Source organism: Cicer arietinum, chromosome 6, assembly GCF_000331145.2.
Source record: "Cicer arietinum cultivar CDC Frontier isolate Library 1 chromosome 6, Cicar.CDCFrontier_v2.0, whole genome shotgun sequence".
Taxonomy (NCBI): Eukaryota; Viridiplantae; Streptophyta; class Magnoliopsida; order Fabales; family Fabaceae; genus Cicer; species Cicer arietinum.
The window spans coordinates 58,715,513-58,737,086 of NC_021165.2; the positions used below are offsets into that span (position 1 = coordinate 58,715,513).

Below are 21,574 nucleotides of genomic sequence, written 5' to 3' on the forward strand. Positions count from 1 at the left end.
CCGATTTTGCATGCACTCGTTGTCTTCTCCTATATCTCCATTTGCAAAGGAACCACAGTACTGTGTGAAAAAGTGACACATACAAATAAACACCAAAGAAGATAAATTAGCTACCTAAGGATTTCACTATGAGTTGGTCTTCATTTTATCACACAGCCTCGAGGGTTTTTCACGAGTATCCATCCTGGTCCAAATCTGTTGTTGTATGCACTATTATCAGGTCTCAACATTTTCTCAAACTTGTAGTTATTGTGATTATTGTTCAAATGTTACAATAATATTGAGGAGAAAGTAAAAGTAGGTAAAAAAAAATATTTGCATGTTAAAAAAAATCAATTTTTTTTATAATTTATAAGTTTACCTATGTTTGGATTTTTGGTTGCAGTGGTGGAGGTCTAGTGGCATACAATGATGCCAGATCAGCATATAGTGATTGTGGTGATCAAATCCCAAAAAAGAAGGTGGTGGTGCTTGGAACTGGTTGGGCTGGAACTAGTTTTGTAAAAACCATGAAAGATCCGTCTTATGACATTCATGTTGTTTCACCACGTAACTATTTTGCATTCACTCCTTTGTTACCAAGTGTTACTTGTGGCACAGTGGAGGCACGAAGTGTTGTTGAACCAATTCGAAATATCAGCAGAAAGGTATATATAATTTTTCCCCAAAAGAGGACCATATTTGGAATTAAAAAAAAAAATTAAATGTTTTCCTATATACTTACAAGAGGATGATTATGTTGATGACCTGCAACAGAGTGGATTAAATGTTCAATTCAGTGAAGCTGAATGCTATAAGATCGATCCAAAGAACAACAAAGTATACTGCCGTGCTGGTCAAGACAAAAAGCTTGATGGCATAGAAGAATTTTCCATTGATTATGATTATTTGATAATAGCTATGGGAGGTCGTTCTAATACCTTTAACACACCTGGTGTTCAGGAGAATGCCTATTTCTTGAAGGTAAGCAATCTACTCTAAGGACTGCATATAAATTTAATTTCAATTAGATGCTATATTGTTTGAGAAAAATCATTTTTTATAATATATAACGAACATATTATCAAAATAATTTTTTATAATATGTTGATCTACTCTTGAATATGTGAATTAGGAAATTGAAGATGCTCTAAGAATCCGCCAAAAAGTGATTAACCTTTTTGAAAGAGCAAGCCTCCCTTCTATATCAGTGGAAGAGAAGAAAAAGCTTCTGAGTTTTGTAGTTGTTGGTGGTGGTCCAACTGGTGTAGAGTTTGCTGCAGAGTTACATGATTTTGTCCATGAAGATCTATGTAAATTATATCCTTCTCTTATAAACCACGTCAAGATTACTCTCTTGGAGGCTGGTGATCATATCTTAAACATGTAATGCATATTTTTTTGCTATATTTAAATATTATGGTTCAAAGAATTCAAGTCTATTTAATGTGAACCTATGGTTAACAATTTGTTGAGTACTCATTACAGGTTTGACAAGAGAATAACAGAATTTGCTGAAAAAAAGTTCAACAGAAATGGAATTGATGTGAAGTTAGGATCAATGGTTGTAAAAGTTGGTGAAAAAGATATCTCTGCCAAAGAAAGAGGAAGTGGTCAAGTTGTTACTATGCCTCATGGTATGGTTGTTTGGTCAACTGGTATTGGTGTTCGTCCTGAAATACTTGATTTCATGAAACAACTTGGTCAGGTTTGTTTCTAGAGTTTAATGTAGTTCAATTATAAACATTCAATATATCACATCATATTATACAGTTTTAAAATAAAAAACCAATTTAAAATAAAAAACCAATTATCTAATATTTTGTTTACTACGAGTTATTATTGATGTTACTGATAGCACAATTCCTTTAATAAGTTTCTAAAGTTAGTCTTGTACACTATTCAAATTTTTCTAACTTTTAATTTTTTTGGGTGATAGATTAATAGACGTGCATTGGTCACTGATGAATGGCTAAGGGTGGAAGGGTGTGACAACATCTATGCTTTAGGTGATTGTGCAACTATAAATCAACGAAGAGTTATGGTATGCACAATCTATACATTGAATATAGGTTTTACTCTTAATTACTTCATTCGAAATGATTTATAAATAAATTTTACTTCACTCTTTGAAATGAAATATAAGAAAATGTTTATTATTAATCGCTTTCTTCGTGATTTTTAAATTTTAACCTATGTTTTTTCATTAAAGCTTAGACTAATGATTCTTATTGAACTCTACTACTAACTTTTATTGAAAATCATGTACATTTAAACAACCCATTTTGGTTTGACATTTTAGTGGTCTTCTGGTTTTTTTAAGAACATTTTTATATACTGATTTTACTAGGAAGATATAGCTGTGATATTTAACAAGGCAGACAAGAACAACTCAGGAATGTTAGATCTTAAAGAATTTAAAAACGTTGTTGGGGACATTATTGAGAGGTATCCACAAGTGGACATTTATTTAAAGAAAAATCAAATGAAAGACATGGCCACTTTGCTAAAAAAATCTCAAGAAAGCTCATTGACAGTGGACATTGAATACTTCAAAGATGCTCTTTCCAAAGTTGATTCCCAGATGAAAAATCTTCCTGCAACAGCTCAGGTCCATATTTGATATATATATGTATATATATTTCCTACTAAAAACATAAGGTCATCTGTATCGCATTGGATTTGCTAGTATACGGTGGCTTACTGTGATTCTGACAAATTCTAGGTTGCTGCTCAACAAGGAGCCTATCTTGCAGACTGTTTCAATCGGATGGAGTTGTGTGAGAAATATCCGGAAGGCCCTCTAAGGTTTAGGGGAATAGGACGCCATCGTTTTCGTGCCTTTAGGTATGGAGAAGACCCTTTATATAGTAGAAAATTGTGGTTAAATACAATTGATGTGATCTAGATTGTGATTGTATTACAATTGAGAGACATAAAAAATTGTGGTTAACTACTACTAATGTGGTCTCAATTGTGATTGTATTATAATTGATTGCAACTGTAAACCTGTTTGTAAAATGTTGATATTTGGTTACTTTTTGTGACTAATAAAATTAGTGCATGATTGACCAACAACTTAACCTAAACAAACATCCTATGAACAAAAGGTACAAGCATTTTGGACAATTTGCTCCTCTTGGTGGAGAACAAACTGCTGCTCAGCTTCCAGGAGATTGGGTTTCTATTGGTCAAAGTAGTCAATGGTTATGGTATTCAGTATATGCAAGGTATTTTATAATTCAATATATTTAATGAATGTTGGTATATATGCTTTCATTTTATTTAAATTGGATCCTCTACTACTGTTGTACGGTGCAACACCTGTATTAAACCGCTGCACATTTCAAGTGTAGAGGATATGAGTTCTATTTCATTGTCTAACAATTTCTCAAAACATGCAGCAAACTAGTTAGCTGGAGAACAAGGGCTTTGGTGATATCTGACTGGGGAAGGAGATTCATATTTGGAAGAGACTCAAGTCAAATTTGAGATCCAGTTCAAAACTTGTTCTACATTTAATGGAATACCTCATATATATTTTGTTGGCACAAGATGGCCACAAGGTGTTTGATTTTTTGATTCAAAAATATTTTCTATTATTACCCCATCTTATAGTATATTCATTCATATTATTGATCAATGTTTTGATTTTGTACTTTGATGCGAAGCCTAATGACATACTAGCAAATATAATAGAGAAAAGTCAAATCCATAACATAATGAAAATCAAGGAGTATATATATTATTTTTGAAATGAATGGAGATCATTATATTCTCTAATCCTATAGCCATCAAGTAGTTCATTTCCTCCAAACATTATTAGTTATTCACTTAACAATATTAATACAAGTAATCGTCTAATTGAATACTAGACAATTAATTTTGATTCCCAAGAGTCCTCATGCATTTGATAGTCTTCATATCAATTCTCAAGATAACTTCATATAAATATCATATAATATTTAATATGACATTTAATTTTAATTAATCCCAATGAAAAACTTAAATCAAAAGGTTGCAAGAAACAAAAGCATTGGAAAATTGCATTTCATATAAATCATGCACATCATACATTGGAAATTAGCACAAATTAGTGTCTTGGCTTTGAAAATTATAATAAATGATTGTGTATTGGCAATATTTTTTAGAAATTTAAAATGAATTAAACATCTATGATTGAAGTTACGATAATATGATTGAAGTTACAATAATATAGATATTTATGACTGCACTATAAACATATCAAGATAGATAATTGATACTACCTCCTTCCCTTCTTATAAGTACTCGTTATTATTTTCATTTTTATTAATTAAAGTTGGTAGTGTAGTTAATGTGTTTATTTGAAGTGTTAATTTTTTTAAAATAATTTGTATTTAAATGTATTAAACTTAATTTTTTATATTCTAAAAAATTAGTAGTATTAATATGGTGCATATATAGAAAAATAATAATAAATATACTTAATAAATTGAAATGATACTTATATTTAAGTAGAAATTTTTTTCTAAAGAGTGTTTATAATTAGAAATAGATATAATATTAAATTATGGTGGTATTACCTTTGCTTGCAAAATATTATCTTCCTAAAAAAAAGACCATTCCAATATATAAAAACATGCGAAAAAATATTGAAAAATAGCAGTTATTATGCATGCTAATATTAAGATAGGCGACTTATGTTAGTTAATAGTAACTTATAACAACTATAATTATAATGTCAACATATTTTTGACACAAACAAATAAATTATGAGAATTATGAAAAATTAGTAATCCAATAATACAACATTATTATGCTTAGCAATCCTATTGGCTAATAAGACTCGCTATCACAAATCAAGGCAGTAATTTATTTCCAAGATTTTTGGATACCTCTATAAGCTTGAGGACGCATTGAGCCCGCAAGCCAGATTATAATATTAATGAAAAGTTAGTAATTGGGACGATTGGGGTACTTGAGACAATGGTTGCGCATGCTGCCATTAAGATAGACAACTTCTTAAATGCCTTATTGGCTCACATGTGAATGGTTTGTTTGGGAAAGTTACTACTCAAGCTTTTATATGTATATATGATGGTGACTACTCCCCTACACCATATAGGTGGAATTTTTCAACATAGTTTTGATCCCACAAACCAAATTATGATAATAATAAAAGTTTGTAGCAGAATCAAGACATCACTGAATATATTCAATACCTCATAAAGCATATCACTTTCATAAGCATGTCCTATCTTGCATGATACCAATAGCAAAATCATTTAATGAAGTTGTGTCTATTGACACTTCGAAAAATTATTATTCAATTTTTGTAAAAACCTTAGCAAGTTCATCCATTTTCGATATAGCCTTTTGAAAACAAAATAACTAATAACTGGGGAAGTTTTTGATTCACAACCTCCTTTGTTGCTTGAATCGCAAACAAGTAGAATCTATAATCTCTAAATGATTAGATGCATATACAATATATGTACACATTTAATTTTTATTTAGTCAATCAATATATTATTTTATCTATATGATCTCCTTATATTATATCATTAATATACCACTATTATATTAGTCAAACATTTTTTTTCGATTTACTACTGATGGTAATAAACATAGAAACACAATAGCAAATAATACGCAGCAAATATAATATTTCCCCAACTTGCAAGAACCTGTGAGTAGCAACAACATATATATATATATATATATATATATAGCAGCAAATTGATCAAATTAAAAGAGCATAAAAAATATCAATATTTTAACGTGGAAAATCCCTCAATGCAAGAGTAAAAAACCACGGGTCGTCCATACCAAATAAATAGTTCCACTATAATCAAATAAGGGTACATGAAAGTTTTAAGATAATGTACAAATTATACCTACAATCAGCTAAAATAACAAAGTACTAACGCTTGAAAATGAAAAATAAGAAGAAGAAAAACACCCAAAAACTTGTTGTTGTGAGAGCACGATTCCGCTCTCTCCAGACACTTTTTATCGATCTAATCGTTGAAAACGAAAACTTGAATGTTGCAAACTTGCTGTCCAAATATCAGTCTCATCCAACGGTTAACAAGTGCGCAATCAATGATTTTCTGAGACTAATTTGACAAAATCGAGAATACGGTTTACTCTTCTCTTTTCTCTTTTGGTGACTATTTTTTTCAAAATAGTCTATCTCTTCCAACCCTAATCAAACTCCTCTCCACTTAAATGAGACACATGAACTACAATATTTGGACCTTTCTCCACATAGTAAGGGAGTTCAATATCCAACATACCTCCCCCCACAACTATGTGAAGATAATCGTCAGATCGACAATATCACAACAAGATTCAAACTTCTGTATTGGTAATGCTTTAGTCATCTCCAGCCATATCTGATTCGGAGTACCCCACCAAAATAGGTTTGTCATCTCTAAAACAAAGCCTTATACCACAAAGATACCTCAAAATTCATTTTATAGCATTGCAATGCTCTCTATTTGGATTTGACAAAAATTCTCCTTTTTTTTTTCAAAACATTCTTCTTCTTCTTGTGAGCGCAGCATAACCCATTCCTCCATTTTACTTCCTTTCTCAAATCACCAATATTGAAAAATTCCTAGACTCCCTAAAACTATTCCCCATCCTTGCACGTCTGAATCAACCTTGCATCCTTAAAAACCAAACTCAATCAAAGAAATAGGGGAGAACAACCAACAACGGAAGAATTTGGGTCAATGCAGTAGTTCAACTCAAGAAGGAAGCTCAAAGTTGTCCTCAAACACTAACATTCTCCTCTAAAACACCAATTGTGAGTTCTTTACATTAAAGCTTTTTATTATGTGAGATTGGGGATTACATTTTATTACAAATTCTCAAATTGTTTAGGAAACCTGGGAATGAAAGAAAAGAACTAAAATAACGAGGAAAAAAGAAATTTAGCACATAAGGATTTTATTGAAAATTTCAGCTTATCTTTGTTAATTTAGAATGTGCATGCAACTTATCTCTAATTGTGTGATGTTTGTGAATGAATTATATGTTAGGAAAATTTAATTAGATGCGCATACCTTAATTTAAGGTCAGTATGCTTGTCGGACACAATTTTTGCTCATTATTGCTGCTGCATCTAATGCGTATGTGAAATTGTGAGTTATGTTGCATTAACTTCTTCTAGCATGAGGCTTTTGGGCACGTAGATTCTTTAAAGAAACTATTTTGGTGTTATTACGGATTATGAGAAGTAGAGTGTGAGAAAATGGAATTTTCGCATATAGGTGTTCTAAAACTGCATCCAAATGATTTTTCATGACTCTGACGTTGTTACCATTTTTATGACTCTGATATTGTTACCATTTTCATGACTTTGATGTTGTTGCTATTTTCATGACTCCAATGTTATTTCTATTTTTCTACATATGGTTCAAGTTTTTAATTAGGGACTTAGGATTCAATTATTATGGATTTAGTATATCGCTAAGTTATTTATAATTGTTGTGGATGCATTGCATACATGACATAATAAAGACATTTCATACAAAACATCTCAAGTTCATTACAATCTCATTAGTCATATCACGCATGGCCTTATTCACGGTGTGACATTCAGGTTGTTCTAGGCATGATATAACACGTAAAAGAGAAGAATCAGGACGCTGATTGGGGTTTGTCTAGACCACCTTTACCAATCACGACTCAATTATCTTGGTGATCCACATCAAGATATTGGACGAATTTTTCTTATTCCAAAGGAAAAGATTTGAGGTCATGCATATGTTTTTCAGATTTTTTTTTTTATTTAAAAAAAGATTATTATAAGTAAAACTTTAATGAAAATTAAAAGTGAAAGTTTTAACTTTAATGCATAATTGTTTTCATGTTTTCAACATATCTATGAAAGAAATTATTTGAGACTGTTTATTTACTAGTTGGAGGAACACGAGATATGAATTTAGCATAAGCAGATCAGTTCAAGACTTATGAAATTAAAATTTGATGTTTTATTTTATTTTATGATGTAATCAGAAAATCGTAGTTTATTTTCAAGATGTAATATTTTATAAATCTACTGAACAAGTTGTAAACTATATTTATGAATGTAATTTTCAGTTATGTTGGTGATTCTAATTTATTATTCATTGTTAGTTACCTCTGTTTTATTAAGGTGTATGCGTACAATTGCCATATTCAACACCATCATTATCCATCTTCAAAACTCTAAAGCACCTGAAGTATAAGTTGTGAAAAACTCTTTCATCGATGTAACATGTAGTGTAACACTATTATTAATTATCCACATGCTCTCATCAGATTCAAGATTAACTGACTCATGATCACATAGACTAACAAGATCATCGCTAGTAACAGTATTAACACATTCATCATCAATATAATCATCACTAGGCCTGGACAAAAAATCCAAACCGGCCCAAAACCGCTCGACCCGCATGGGCCACGTGCAAATGGGCGGGTGAAATTGGGTTAACAGGTTTGATGGAAAAAGTCAACAGATTCATACGGATATGGGCGGGCGGGTGTGACTGAAATATTTTGGGTCGTCGGTAACCGAACCCACCCTAACCAAAAATATAATGCTACAATGTCATATTAATACAAGTCATCTTACTCTACCCATTTGGCCCAAATCCATTACAAATGAGAGAAGACTGGCCTAAAATATTTGTTTTCACTATAAATACCATGGATACAATCAACCCTAACAAACCCTAGCCGCTGAATCCAGAGTTACCATATTCACCCTCTCAGTGAGAATACCATCTTCATCATTTGTTCTTCCTTTCAAACCTTAGGCTTCATTCTTTCTTCTTCCTCTCAAATCTTAGGCTTTCAATATTTGGATCTCATCATCCATTCTCAGCTCTCATCTCGATGAACCTTTTATTGTTTTATTTCCCTCTTTATCTCATCTCATAGTCGTAAATGAAGAGGATGAGAATAATAGACATGGAAGAAAATTCAAAGTCACTAATAAAAAGTATTCTTTAAAAGGTTATGATTTTTGTTAGGAGTTTTTTAAATTTATGTTCAACATTTCTATTTCATAACATGTGATTTGACTAACATGTGTTTTCATCTTGTGAAGCCATGGATCGTACCATACTTCTTCGTTGGAAGCTCAAAGTTAGAGGATCTTAGATAAAAACAAAAAGGTTAGGGTTTTATATATATTTTTATTTCATATATATATATATATATATATATATATTAAATGAAGCTAAAAATAATCACATGTTTGTTTTTTATTTGATTAAACTAAAATCTATATATTATGCTTTTGATTGTTACTTTTATGATTTTATATATGATTATAATATTTATTGTGATTTTTTATTCTACTTTTTCTTTAGAATTATATTACAATGTTTCTATTCATTTTAACAGTTTGCATGTTAATGATTATCTTGTTTTTATTCTTTTTTTAAAATTTGTTTACATATCACAATTATTTTATTGTTTTTCATGTGCAGATGCAACAATCTTCATATTGAATACAACTATTAAAGATTTATTGAGCACCAATGTCCATAGTATGTTCATAGTGTTGTATTGTTTTATATTTATTTTAATTAAAATGTTTATTTGGTATTGTAATAAATTATATTTATTTATGCTTATGATTGTGGACTCTAAACTAGGTTGGTAGATAATTCTAAATAGAAAATCCTTTAATTTTTGCTTATGATTATGGAGCTCTAAACAAGGCAAAATCCTTTAATTTTTAGACTTCAGTATTGCTCTGGAAGAACGATATGCATTTAGGGTGTGTACTTTAATATAAAATTGTTACTTAGCCTATTAAAAAAGATATATAAAAAAGTTAATTAGTCTGTAAAAAAAAATATAATAAAAACATGGCAAGGATATGAAAATTTATTGCATACTAAAGCCTAATAAAATTAACATAATGGCCAAACAAATTTAGTCCGCAAATTTATTTAAAAATTCTTTAATATATATATATATATATATATATATATAATTGGACAAAAAAATAACTTGATAAAAGAGACCTAATTAAGTAAAAAAAAAAACCAATTGATCAAAATATTAAAGATGACCTAATTAATCCGAATGAATCGAACCGGTAACCCACTTAAACCGAGTACCCGAGAACCGACTAAACTGAACTTTCGCATGGGCGGAAGTGGGTGTTTAAATAGCACCCGCGGATTGGGTTGGTTGGTGATTTTGGACCCGAACCCGCCCAACCCAGCCCGTTGTCCACCCCTTATCATCACAACCTCTTTGTTTCTACATGCCCTTCTTTCCTTTATTCTCTTTTTTCCACATAAAATAATTATGTAAGTGCTCTGTTCTATGACAATATAACAATCCATATTTTTGTATCTAGATATGGACTTGCACCTGCTTATTTTCTCTACCTAAGACTCTAGTAAGGATAATAATAGAAATAGTCCAAAGAACTAATCATCAAACTTGATACTCATTCTTGACATCTGATCAAGGAGCCCCTGAAATTCACTCAAGTAGTTTGAAATGGAAATCTCCTCCTTAAACTTCAAACTTATGAAACTATTATGCAAGAATAATTTATTATTCCCTGATTTAGAGGCCAGCAAAGTCTCTATCTTATCCCACATAATTTTTGCATTTGTCTACCATCTTTATATACATATTTTCCTTCATCTTTGAAGCAAGTCAAATAGTCCTTTAACCAAGAACTCTAATGTCACTCTAATGAGAATAAACACAATATCACAATAACACAAAAACGCAGCGGATATAATATTCTCCCAAATTGCAAGAACCCGTAAGGAGCAACAACAAATATATATATATATATATATATATATATATATATATATATATAGCATAAAGAACATCGATATTTTAACGTGGAAAACTTTTTAATGCAAGGCTAAAAATCCATGAATCGTCCAGATCAAAGAAATAGTTCAACTATAATAAACTAAGGGTACAAGAAAGTCTCAAGATGATGCATAAATTGTATCTACAACCAGCCAGAATAATAAAGCTCTAAAGCTTACAAACGAAAAACAAGAAGAAGAAAAACACCCAAAAACTTGCTGCTATGCGAGCATAATTCCTCCCTCTCCAAATGTCCTTTCTCCGATCCAACTATTGTAAACAAAGACTTGAGTGTTGCGAACCCGTTGTCCAACAATTAACCCGACCCAACGATTAACGAATGCGTAATGGATGATTTTCTGACCCTAATCAGACCCCTCAGTACTTAAATAAATGATGATTTTCTATCTTTCTTTCAAAATAGTCTTCCTTCCAATCCTACTCAGACATCTCTCCACTTAAATAAATGAGACATCTATACTATAACATTTGAACTTTTCTCCGTATAAGAAGATAATCCAATACCCAACAAATACCACCTTGGCTTTTCAGCAATACCAAGATTGATTATCGCGATTAAATTAATATAAAAAGATAAATATAAGTTTTTTTTTCCATCTCAAATTAATCAGACAACTTCAACTAAAAAAAATGAACAGTAAAGTAAAGAAAACAAAATTTAGCAATGCTCAACGAACACTATCATTGATCAGAATTTACGTGAATATATATACCTGACACAATTAACGGACAAGTAATGTTTCAAAAAAGAAAAAACTATACAATATATCCCCAGAAATCTCAACCGTGACCTCCCCTACAATTAATTGGGACCCCAGCAGCTTAGGTACATGACTGTTCTCAATGATTCCTCTGGCTGCTTCGAATTCTCGTCTTTCAATCTTTTAGAAATCAAAGCAGAGGAAGAAAGTTTCTTTGTCTGAGAGACAGACCTAACATGATTTTTAAGATGCTGTTGTGCTGATTTCAAAGCATAATTCCATCTACATATGCCTTGGTCCTTCAAGGCTTCCACAACACCAACGCTAGCTGCAACACTCCAAGCTCTGATTGTTGAACTCATCTTTGTATTGTAAATTGTGATTGCAAGTAATTTTTCTGATTGAAGAAGACTATTAGTTGTTGGCTTTTATATAGTTAAGAGAATGGCCGAGGTTTTTAGAGAAACCAGGGCAGGGAGATAGTGGTTTTAAGAAAACCAATGGCTTATTATTTGAAGATTTTAGTTTTAATATTAAAAAACAAAAGTTATCCTGATCAGTTTACAAAGAGCATTAACACGTGTCTTCGCTAGTTGCATTAACTTCTCTATGTATTTTTTACTATATTTTTTATATATATTTTTTTACAATATTTTTATTCTATATTTCTATTTTTCCAAAAAGTTTTCTTTTGTTTATAACATTGAACTTACATTACCATGTGCTGACACTCCTCTCTATTTTGCTTGATTTTCAAGTATAAGATATCTTTGTCACAATTTTCTCATGTTTTTAGAGAAAATTACTTTTCTCTCTCTAAGCAAATATTGTTTCTCCAACACCTCCAAATTAGGGCTTAGTATGTGGAATTGGTTTCTACCAGTTCCAACTTGGTTTCTTACACAATTTTGTGTCTTTTATTTTTCGTCGAATCACGATTTATCACTTACATATCCTCGTTTTTGTGGGGAGTTTTTGTCTGTTTCTATCATATCAAAAGAAATGGAAAAGCAGAAGAAAGGAGAGTTAACAAAGGAGGAGGAAAAAGGGGTAGATGCCAACAAAATCAAGGTTTACAAAGGGAAGAGCTTCAAATGCTCTATAGTGAGAAGGTATGGATATTGAACTCCTTCAATGTCGGAATTTTCAAGCAGGTTTTGGTTCAAGCTTGGAGAGTTAAGAATTCAGTTGAGGTATAAGATCTAAAGAAAAACTTGTTCTTATTTTGGTTTTCTTCACTTGTGTAGCTTTTTTGAAGCATTTCTTTACCCTGAGACCAGAGTTTGAAACCTATAAAACATAGTCTCAATGTCTTCATCTTCCTCCATATGAAATAGCTCATACTTTCTTACAAGAAGATTAACTTTTGCGTCTTGGACCTTCTTGCTTCCTTCATAGGTTAGAACCAGAGCATCATAGATACTCTTAGTTGTCTCCTTGGTTATGCACTTATCGAACTCCTTGAATGTGATCGCATTCATCATAATAGTTATGTCTTTATCATGCATCTTGTAATTCTTATTATGATCAACATTTATCTCCTTTCTGGAAACTTCAGTACCGTCCTCATTGTTAGGAGAAATGTACACATCTTCCACCAAATCCCAAAGCTTAAGATCTTGTGAGAAAATAAAATTATGAGTTTATCCTTCCATTACTCAAAGCGCTCTCCATCAAACAGAGGGGGTATGTTGATGTTTCCTATTAAAGCTTCATCACCAAAACCAAACATGTTGAAATGTGGATCTTTTCTCAAACACTGTAAAATATTCAGCCTTGAGACCGAGCTCTGATGCAAATTGAAGGTAAAAAAACACGAGAATGAGGGTTGAATTGTGTTTTTCCTTATTCAAAACTTCTTTTCAAAATTCTGATTTGGAATACTTAGAATAAATAAACAGATTAGAGGTAGCAATAAAACATCATAACAGGGTAGAGGGAAAAACACAGGATTTATATTGATTCACTACCAATGTGACAATTATGTCTAGTCCCCTCACACAAAATGAGTTATCCGCTAATTCTGAACTTGAATTACAATACTTTAACCTACAAGTTAGTCTTCTCAACTTCCATAGTGAAACCTACAAACTATTTGAGCATTACAACACCTTGACCCTACAAGTCTAGTATTCTCAATTTCCAACTTGAAAACTTACAAGTCGTTTAGACAGAATAGCAATTATTGGGCTGGATTACAAAGGGATTGAACTGATTCTAAGCATATCTTCCTTGAGCAAGGTAAACAAAGACCTTCACAAAAAATAAACCGTGATAGATATGGTTTGGGAATATGATCGTTGAAACTTGATTAATTCCAAAATGAATCTTCAACGAAATATTCTAGAATGATTTTGTGCGAGAATGTCCATATAGCGCTTGAAAATAATTCTCCTTGAATCTTCTAAGCGTATCTTCCTTTTGCGAGGTCAACATAGATCTTCACAAAAAATAAAGCTTGATAGATATGGTTTGAGAATATGACTGTTGAAGTTTGATTAATTACAAAATGCGAGAATGTCCAGATAATGTTTGAAAATGATTCTCATTGAATCTTTTTTCATACACTTGTTTAAAAGCAGTAGGAACAAATCCGAATATGTTCTTGGACCATCAGAGTCATGAAACAACCCAACCTTCATCAGAACGTTGATTTTTCATTAGAGTCATTGAATTTCTTCATCAGAACATAACTTGATCATGAGAGTTAGATGTTATGTTGCTTGGTTCAGGGAGTGAGAGGCAGAAGTGCATGACTTAGAACTAGTCGTATGGGCAACGTCACCTTGTTGCATCTTTAGAGCATGATGTGCATCAAAGATAACATATTGGAGCAAGCTGCAGTCTTCAGAGCGAGCGAAACTTGAGCTTCATAAGAAACTGAAATAGAAGCTTTAGAGTTAATGTAGTAGGTGTTTCAGAGGCATGTTTCAAACTTTAGAGGTATGCCAAACATAGACATGCTTCAGTCTCTAGAGGCATACACACATAAGCTTTAGAGACATACTAGGCAGATACTTCAAAGGTAAATCTTCAAAGGCAGATGCATGCACACAACAACACATCTTCAAAGGCAGATGCATGCACACAACAACACATGTAATAACGAGAGTCTGAACTTTGCGTTGACTTCACTTGACTTTGATGTCTTCGTTTCCTCTAACATCTTCACTTCCTCTGATATATTTGATTTGATATATTTTCCTCCATTTCCTGGTTGTATTTATTGCACATTCAACAAAATCATTAATGAAAGAAATTGTTCTCACCAATTACCTTTGTTATTATCAAAACATGACGAAAGAATTGTTCCTAGAATCATTCTAGTTCCAACATACATGAAATAATTCCCCCTTATTCTCCTGAATCTAATGGTGTAGCTGAAAGAAAAAACATAACTCTAAAAGAAATGATTAATGCTATGCTAGCTAGTTCTTATGCTCCTAATGACCTTTGGGGTGAAGCTCTATTGTCTGCATTTTTTCTATTAAGACACCATATGAACTTTGAAGAGGTTTTCAAACTAACTTAAAATATTTAAAAGTGTGTGGGTGCTTAGCTAAAGTCATGTTACCTGAGCTTAAAAAGAGAAAAATAGGTTTTAAGACCTATGATTATATGTTTATAGGATATACTAAAAAGAATGCTGCCTATACATTTTTTTTCTTCTAAAAAGTGATGTTTTAGATTGCAATAAAATTTTGGAAACAAAGAATGCTGAACTTTTTTCGAACACATTTCCTTTGAAATATGAATATGAAGGCATCTCTAGACAACCTTTAGAAATTAATTGTAAAGATCCAAATGAAGATTTAAGAAGAAGTAAAAGAAAAAGAAAGTAGACATCATTTGAAAATGATTTTTATACTTATCTTGTTGATAATGAGTCCAAAATTTTTTACGAAGCTATTTCTTTTGCAGAGAAACTATTAAAACTAAAATTGATTCAATTTCAAAATGCAAAAATTGAACACTAGTAGATTTACCTCTAGGAGCAAAACCTATTGGTTACAAGTGGCTTTATAAAATATTTTTCTCAAAAAGAAAATATTGATTATTAAATATTTTTAAAAACCTATTGGGTCAATTGATAAATATCAAGCTCTTATTTTAATAGCTTTTCCATTCGTTTACAAACTTGTTATACATCAAATTGATGTAAAAATAACTTTTTTTAAATGGCGATTTAGAAGAAGAAATTTATATGGCTCAACCTGAAGGATATATAGTTTTTGGTCAAGAGAAAAAAATGTGTAAACTCCTTAAATATTTGTATGGTTTGAAACAGGCACCAAAATAATGACATGAAAAATCTAATGGTTTTTTTATTAGTGATGGTTTATCTCTTTCGTTTAAGTTGATAAATGTGTTTACATTTAATCTTTGGATGGAGAACATATTATTATATGTCTATATGTGGATGACGTGCTAAATTTTTGGTATTTGTATTGATATTGTCATCAAAATTAAATATTTTGTTGCATCTAGGTTTGAAGTGAAAGATATCGGTGAAGCAAGTGTATTTTTTGGAGTAAGAATCATAAGGAATGGGGATAGTCTAACACAATCCCAAGAATATTATATTGAGAGCCTTCTAAGGAAGTTTGGTCATTTTGACTCTAATCCTATTACTATCCCTTATGATTCAAACTCAAAATAAAAGAATAATAAAGGTGATATTGCTAACCATACCCAATATGCTCAAATTATTGGGAGCTTGTTGCATTTGATGAATTTTTCTCAACTTGATATTGCATATGAAGTAGGTCGCTTGAGTAGATATACTCATAACCCAAGTCAGGATCATTGGAAAGCACTTCCTAGACTCATGAAATATTTGAGAGGTGCCATGAATTATGGTATTGTGTATAGTGGACTTCCCGCTATACTAAAAGGGTATAGTGATGCTAGTTGGATCTCTGATTCAAATGAGACAAAATCTACTTGTGGTTATGTGTTCACACTTGGTGGTGCAATTACTTTGAGATCAACTAAACAAACAATAATTTCTATATCAACTATGTAATCAGAGTTTGTAGCTCTAGAGTTAATTGGTAGTGAAGTTGAGTGGTTAAGAAATATTTTTTCAAATTTTCATTTGGGAATAAAACCAACCTTGTTAGTGTAAATACAATGTGATAACCAATCGCCTATAGCTGTTTCAAAAAATACTTCTTACAATGGATAAAATAGACATGTACAATTGAAACATAATGTGGTAAATATGTGAAGTCAGAAGTGAATCTAGTTGATCTTCTGACAAAATCTATACGAAAGAAATTAATTTGTGAAATATCGAGGGGAATGAGACGTGAGCCAATTGAAATTAACAAGTGATGGGAACCTCACCTTTGTGATTGGAGATCCTAACAAATAAGGTTTAATGTGGTAAGAGTTGAAGGTGAAAACACAAGAAGATGAGTTGGATTGTGTTTGATTAAATTGGATTATTTTTTCTAATTTATTTAAAACCAGTTTGGGTTTGGTGACTTACTTAGAAAAAAGTAGTAGCAATCAGATTAAGTGGTCAGAGATAGAAGTAAAACAAGAATTGTAGAATTAAAGTGACACAAGAATTTATCTTGGTTCACAATTAACTTGGTAGCTACGTCTAGTCCCTTCACTCAAAAGGATTTAATCCACTAATTCAAAACTTAAATTACACAATACCTGACCCTACAAGCTAGTCTTTTCAAAACAAACTGACATCTATCAATTTTTTTAGGAACACAAACACCTTCACTCTACAAGTCAAGTCTTTTCAACACAACCTGAAAACCTACAAATTGCTCGAAGAACACGAAAGCAACTATCGGGCTAGGTTACAAGAGTTTGGAACAAATTGGTTTGCTTCTAACAAACTGATTGTAAATGACTCTCACACTAGAAAACATTTGGAAAATATTTCTTTTGAGAAAATATTTCTCTTTACTTTAACCCTATAGCCTCTAATGACTTATGAGATTTTGTGCTTATGAGTTCTCTTATTTTGTTCTTCAGACTTGGGTATTTATTTATAGAATAGATTGGGGTTTCTCCATTGTCCTTATAAAATTTAAATAATATCCTTGCAAATAATAAATATATCTTCTTGTGAGTGTTCATGTCTTCTTGTAGATAAATCTTGATCAAATCTTCTTCAAATCTTGACCATATCTTCTTTTCAACTTGGTCAAAGATTTTCTTCAATTATAAATATGAATCAAATCTTATTTTAGATTTTCTTCAAAAACACCAATATTCTTTCATTCTTTTTCTTAATTTGAGCTAAAATGGATTTGAGTTGTTCTTCACAAGTTTTTGATTCGGCTAAGTCTTCTTTTCATACTTATTTCTATCAATGTCAGGTGTTTGGCTTGTAATGTGGCTAGTAACCGAAATAAAAGGGCAAGGCTCAAAGGGGCTAACAAAGGGTAAAATTTTCATCGGGTAGTTAGAAAGGCTCAAACGACCAAAAAAATTGCCTCAATGTATGCATAAATTACAAGTGATGCAAGTCAGAATTAGTGCAAGTTCTAGAGGGATAACACATGTCTGGATAATCACACTACAAAGAATTTAAGTGCTTAGGCTCAAAAGCTCACAGCTAGGATAATAAGAGAGAGTATGGACAATCAAAATAAAGCCAACATGCTTCTGAAAAGTTAAAATTGTATTTTTGAAAAATTGATGGAATATTAGCCTTCTACAACCATTTAGTAATCAAGAATGCATGCATTAGGAAGGCTTGTCGACTTGAGCAATAACATAATCTAAGAAATGAAATTTAACTTGTGAAATCACAAACATAAATTTTAAGATTAAGTGCAAGTCAGTACAATTGTTTCATCATAGTACACATTTAGTGAAAGGAAAAAAAACATGAAGAAAAGAAAGTCAACATACATTGACATTAAACAAAGAAAATGAGAAAACGGAAAGCAACAAGACAAACAACAAAAAGAAAAAGAAAAAAAAAGGAAAGAAAACTTCTCTCAGTTTAGTAGTTCAAGGATTCTCGTTTAGATCATCCGCTCCGGTTCCGCTACGGTCGCCAGTATACTGGTGAGGTGCGAATAGATCAGCATAAAACATGCCTCCTGGTGTCTGTTGAGAAGAAGTGAATGCTCAATATAGATTGGTCATCCTCGGTTCTATTCTAGCTTGTCCGTCTCGCTGATCAACCATCAATCGTTCCATCATAGTTTCTAGTCTGCCACATCTTTCCTCGGTGGATGGCTGTAATGGATGTGGAGGGTGGTGATGTGGTTCAGTATTTTCCTCTGCTGGTGGGGCACCAAGGTCCTCTACCGAAATTATGGAGTATTTTTCTATCCACTTAGCAGCGATTGGTGTAGCAGGCTTCACCATTTCTTCACCCTGTTTAGGTAACACTCGCACCTGTTCACATAGTTTGCCTATCAGAGAAGCATGATGGAAGTAGCCTGTCGGAGGATCAAGAGTTGTTGTCCCCCAAAGTTCATCAGCTAGTAGTGCACCCACGTTGATTCTGTCACTTTTTATGATGGCAGTGAGTAGATATGCTTTGTGAAGTGTTATATCAGACACATTGGAACATGGTAGCAACGTGTGATGAACAAAGGTGCTCCATGCGTTGGCAATCTGTGTCTGGTCTGCATAAAATGCGTAGGATCTCCTGAGTGTCTACTTTTCTACTGTAGTCCAACATATCTTGAAAACGATAGTCCTGATAATTCGGTAGACCAAAAATTGCATTGATGACTTGGGGTATGAAGGGTACCCATTTTTCCCTCATATAGCTCACAAACTGATTGTGCGGAAATAGGTCGTCATACTTCAGATCAGAGGCATTGGAGAAGAATTCCACTGCCAAGGACTTGCTCACTGTGGTGACGAATGTGGTTAGCTTTTCCCATCCTCTGGCCGCAATCATCGTCTGGATGTCAACAAATTCATCTGCTTCCAACTGAAAGTTTTTCTCACTCACAAACTTCTTGACTGCAGGGAGTTTGGCATGAAATTATTGTGTTGCCATCGTCTTGAATAAAAATGTATTGTGCGGTTGGGCGGAAGATGTACTTGCGACCTTAGTTCGTTTTGCTTTTTGGGTTGCCATTAGGTCCTGTAAAACAAGTATTCACACCCAGGGTTCAAAATATTTCAAGTCAGAGACAATCAATTTAAGCATGATCCCTCTTGGAAAAATAATAGCTTAAATGGCCCTGGGTTAGTCCAACAAAATTGTAAATGATAATAGTGCATATACATTGGATGTCATTTTAACAAACAGTTTGAGTGCAGTATATATTTTGTGGTCCTTAAGGTGCAAAAGTGGTTGTGCCATTTTAACAAACAATTGGAGTGCAGTTATAAAACACATGAACAGTTCACCTATATACAACATAATCACCCATTCAATCTCAGAAAATCAACATGCATGTATGAACAATTTCTAATACTAGCACCAATTCGAATGTAAAGAACCCACATTGAGGAAACTTGCTTGAGGATGAAAGAATGTTGGAAAGTGGAGGAAAACTTACTTGAGATGAAGGAGGAGGGTTTGGAGAGTGATAATGAAGAGGTGGATACTGACCTTTGATGATAATGGAGGAGGGTTTGGAGAGTGCTAATGAAGAAGGGGAGTTTTGAGTGACAAGATAGGGGTTTTAAAAACATAGCCGTGAAAAGCGCTTGGGCGCACTTCAGGCGCACGTGCACAGTGGCTATACCTGGAAAAAGCGCTTCAGGCGCGCTTGGACGCGTTTCAGGCGCGCGGTTACAGTGGCAATTGTTGGAGAAAGCGCTTCAGGCGCGCTTGGGCGTGCTTCAGGCGCGCGATTATAGTAGCAAATGCTGGAAAAAGCGCTTCAGGCGCGCATCGACAGTGACAATACCTGGAAAAAACGCTTCATGCGCGCTTGGGCGCGCTTTAGGCGCGCGTTGACAGTAGCAACACCTGGAAAAAGCGCTTCAGGCGCGCTTGGAAGCGTGTTATGTCATTTGGAGCTGTACAATCGCTTCTCAACACATCTTTTTGATTCCTTGCTTATACTAAACATCAAAACTAAGAGAACTAGCAATTAGAGACTAAAATTGGAACTAAATGGAGTAAAATAAATCTGAAATGCAATAAATAAATACGTTGCAAAGGATATAAAATTGGGTTGCCTCCCAATAAGCGCTCGTTTAGTGTCTTGAGCTTGACATTCCGCCCTTCAAGTGTTGATCAGATGGATGGACTCCATCAAAGGTTTTGACTCTGCCCCTAAATAAGATTTGAACCTTTGTCCATTCATCTTAAAGTTCCGATTTGAGTGTGTGTCTTTCAACTCCACAACCCCATATGGAAATACCTTGATTATCTTGAAAGGGCCCGACCATCTTGACTTTAGTTTTCCTGGGAACAACTTCAATCTTGAGTTGAATAGAAGAACCATGTCTCCCTCTTGGAATTCCTTGAATTTAATTTTGTTGTCATGCCATTTATTGGTTTTTTCTTTATATATTTTAGTGTTCTCATATGCGAAATTCCAGAACTCCTCTAACTCGTGAAGCTGCAGAATTCTTGATTCGCCTGCCTTAACCAAGTCAAAATTCAAGTATTTCGTCGCCCAAAATGCTCGATGCTCCAGTTCGAGCGGCAAATGACAGGCTTTACCATACACGATTTGATACGGCGACATACCAAGGGAGGTTTTAAAAGCTGTTCGGTAGGCCCAAAGTGCATCATCAAGTTTCGTTGACCAATATTTTCGTGAGACATTCACTGTTTTTTCAAGAATTTGCTTGAGCTGTCTGTTGGATACTTCAACTTGCCCACTAGTTTGTGGGTGATATGGGGTTGCCACCCTATGACGCATATTATATTTCCTCAGAAGGTATTCCATTTTTCGGTTTAGAAAGTGAGTGCCATCGTCACTAATCAAAGCTTGAGGTACGTCAAAACGGGCAAAGATGTTCTTCTTGATAAATGTGATGACCTGTTTTGAATCATTAGTTTGAGTAGCAACTGCTTCAACCCATTTGGAGACATAATCTACTGCCACCAAAATATAGACTTTTTTATATGAGGA

At 33.0% G+C, this 21,574-nt stretch overlaps 3 protein-coding genes across 3 annotated transcripts; 1 reads left to right on the plus strand and 2 right to left on the minus strand.

Annotated features, from left to right (window-relative positions):
- The first annotated feature begins 6 nt into the window (after positions 1-6).
- On the plus strand, positions 7-3,637 carry LOC101508589 (external alternative NAD(P)H-ubiquinone oxidoreductase B3, mitochondrial-like). Its single transcript, XM_004507165.4, has 10 exons — positions 7-220; positions 386-647; positions 757-963; positions 1,115-1,365; positions 1,468-1,687; positions 1,919-2,023; positions 2,330-2,590; positions 2,705-2,826; positions 3,090-3,209; positions 3,384-3,637. Exons 1-10 carry the CDS (start codon positions 129-131, stop codon positions 3,469-3,471), a joined length of 1,728 nt encoding a protein of 575 aa, XP_004507222.1. The 5' UTR covers positions 7-128; the 3' UTR covers positions 3,472-3,637.
- Positions 3,638-11,493: 7,856 nt separating this feature from the next.
- Positions 11,494-11,965, minus strand: LOC101508901 (uncharacterized). Its single transcript, XM_004507166.4, has one exon. It carries the CDS (start codon positions 11,897-11,899, stop codon positions 11,639-11,641), a length of 261 nt encoding a protein of 86 aa, XP_004507223.1. The 5' UTR covers positions 11,900-11,965; the 3' UTR covers positions 11,494-11,638.
- Positions 11,966-12,802: 837 nt separating this feature from the next.
- On the minus strand, positions 12,803-14,877 carry LOC140920797 (uncharacterized). Its single transcript, XM_073369632.1, has 2 exons — positions 14,814-14,877; positions 12,803-13,155 (listed from the first exon to the last, which is right to left on the minus strand). The coding sequence occupies exons 1-2, from the start codon at positions 14,875-14,877 to the stop codon at positions 12,803-12,805; spliced, it is 417 nt and encodes a 138-aa protein (XP_073225733.1).
- Between the last annotated feature and the right edge of the window lie 6,697 nt (positions 14,878-21,574).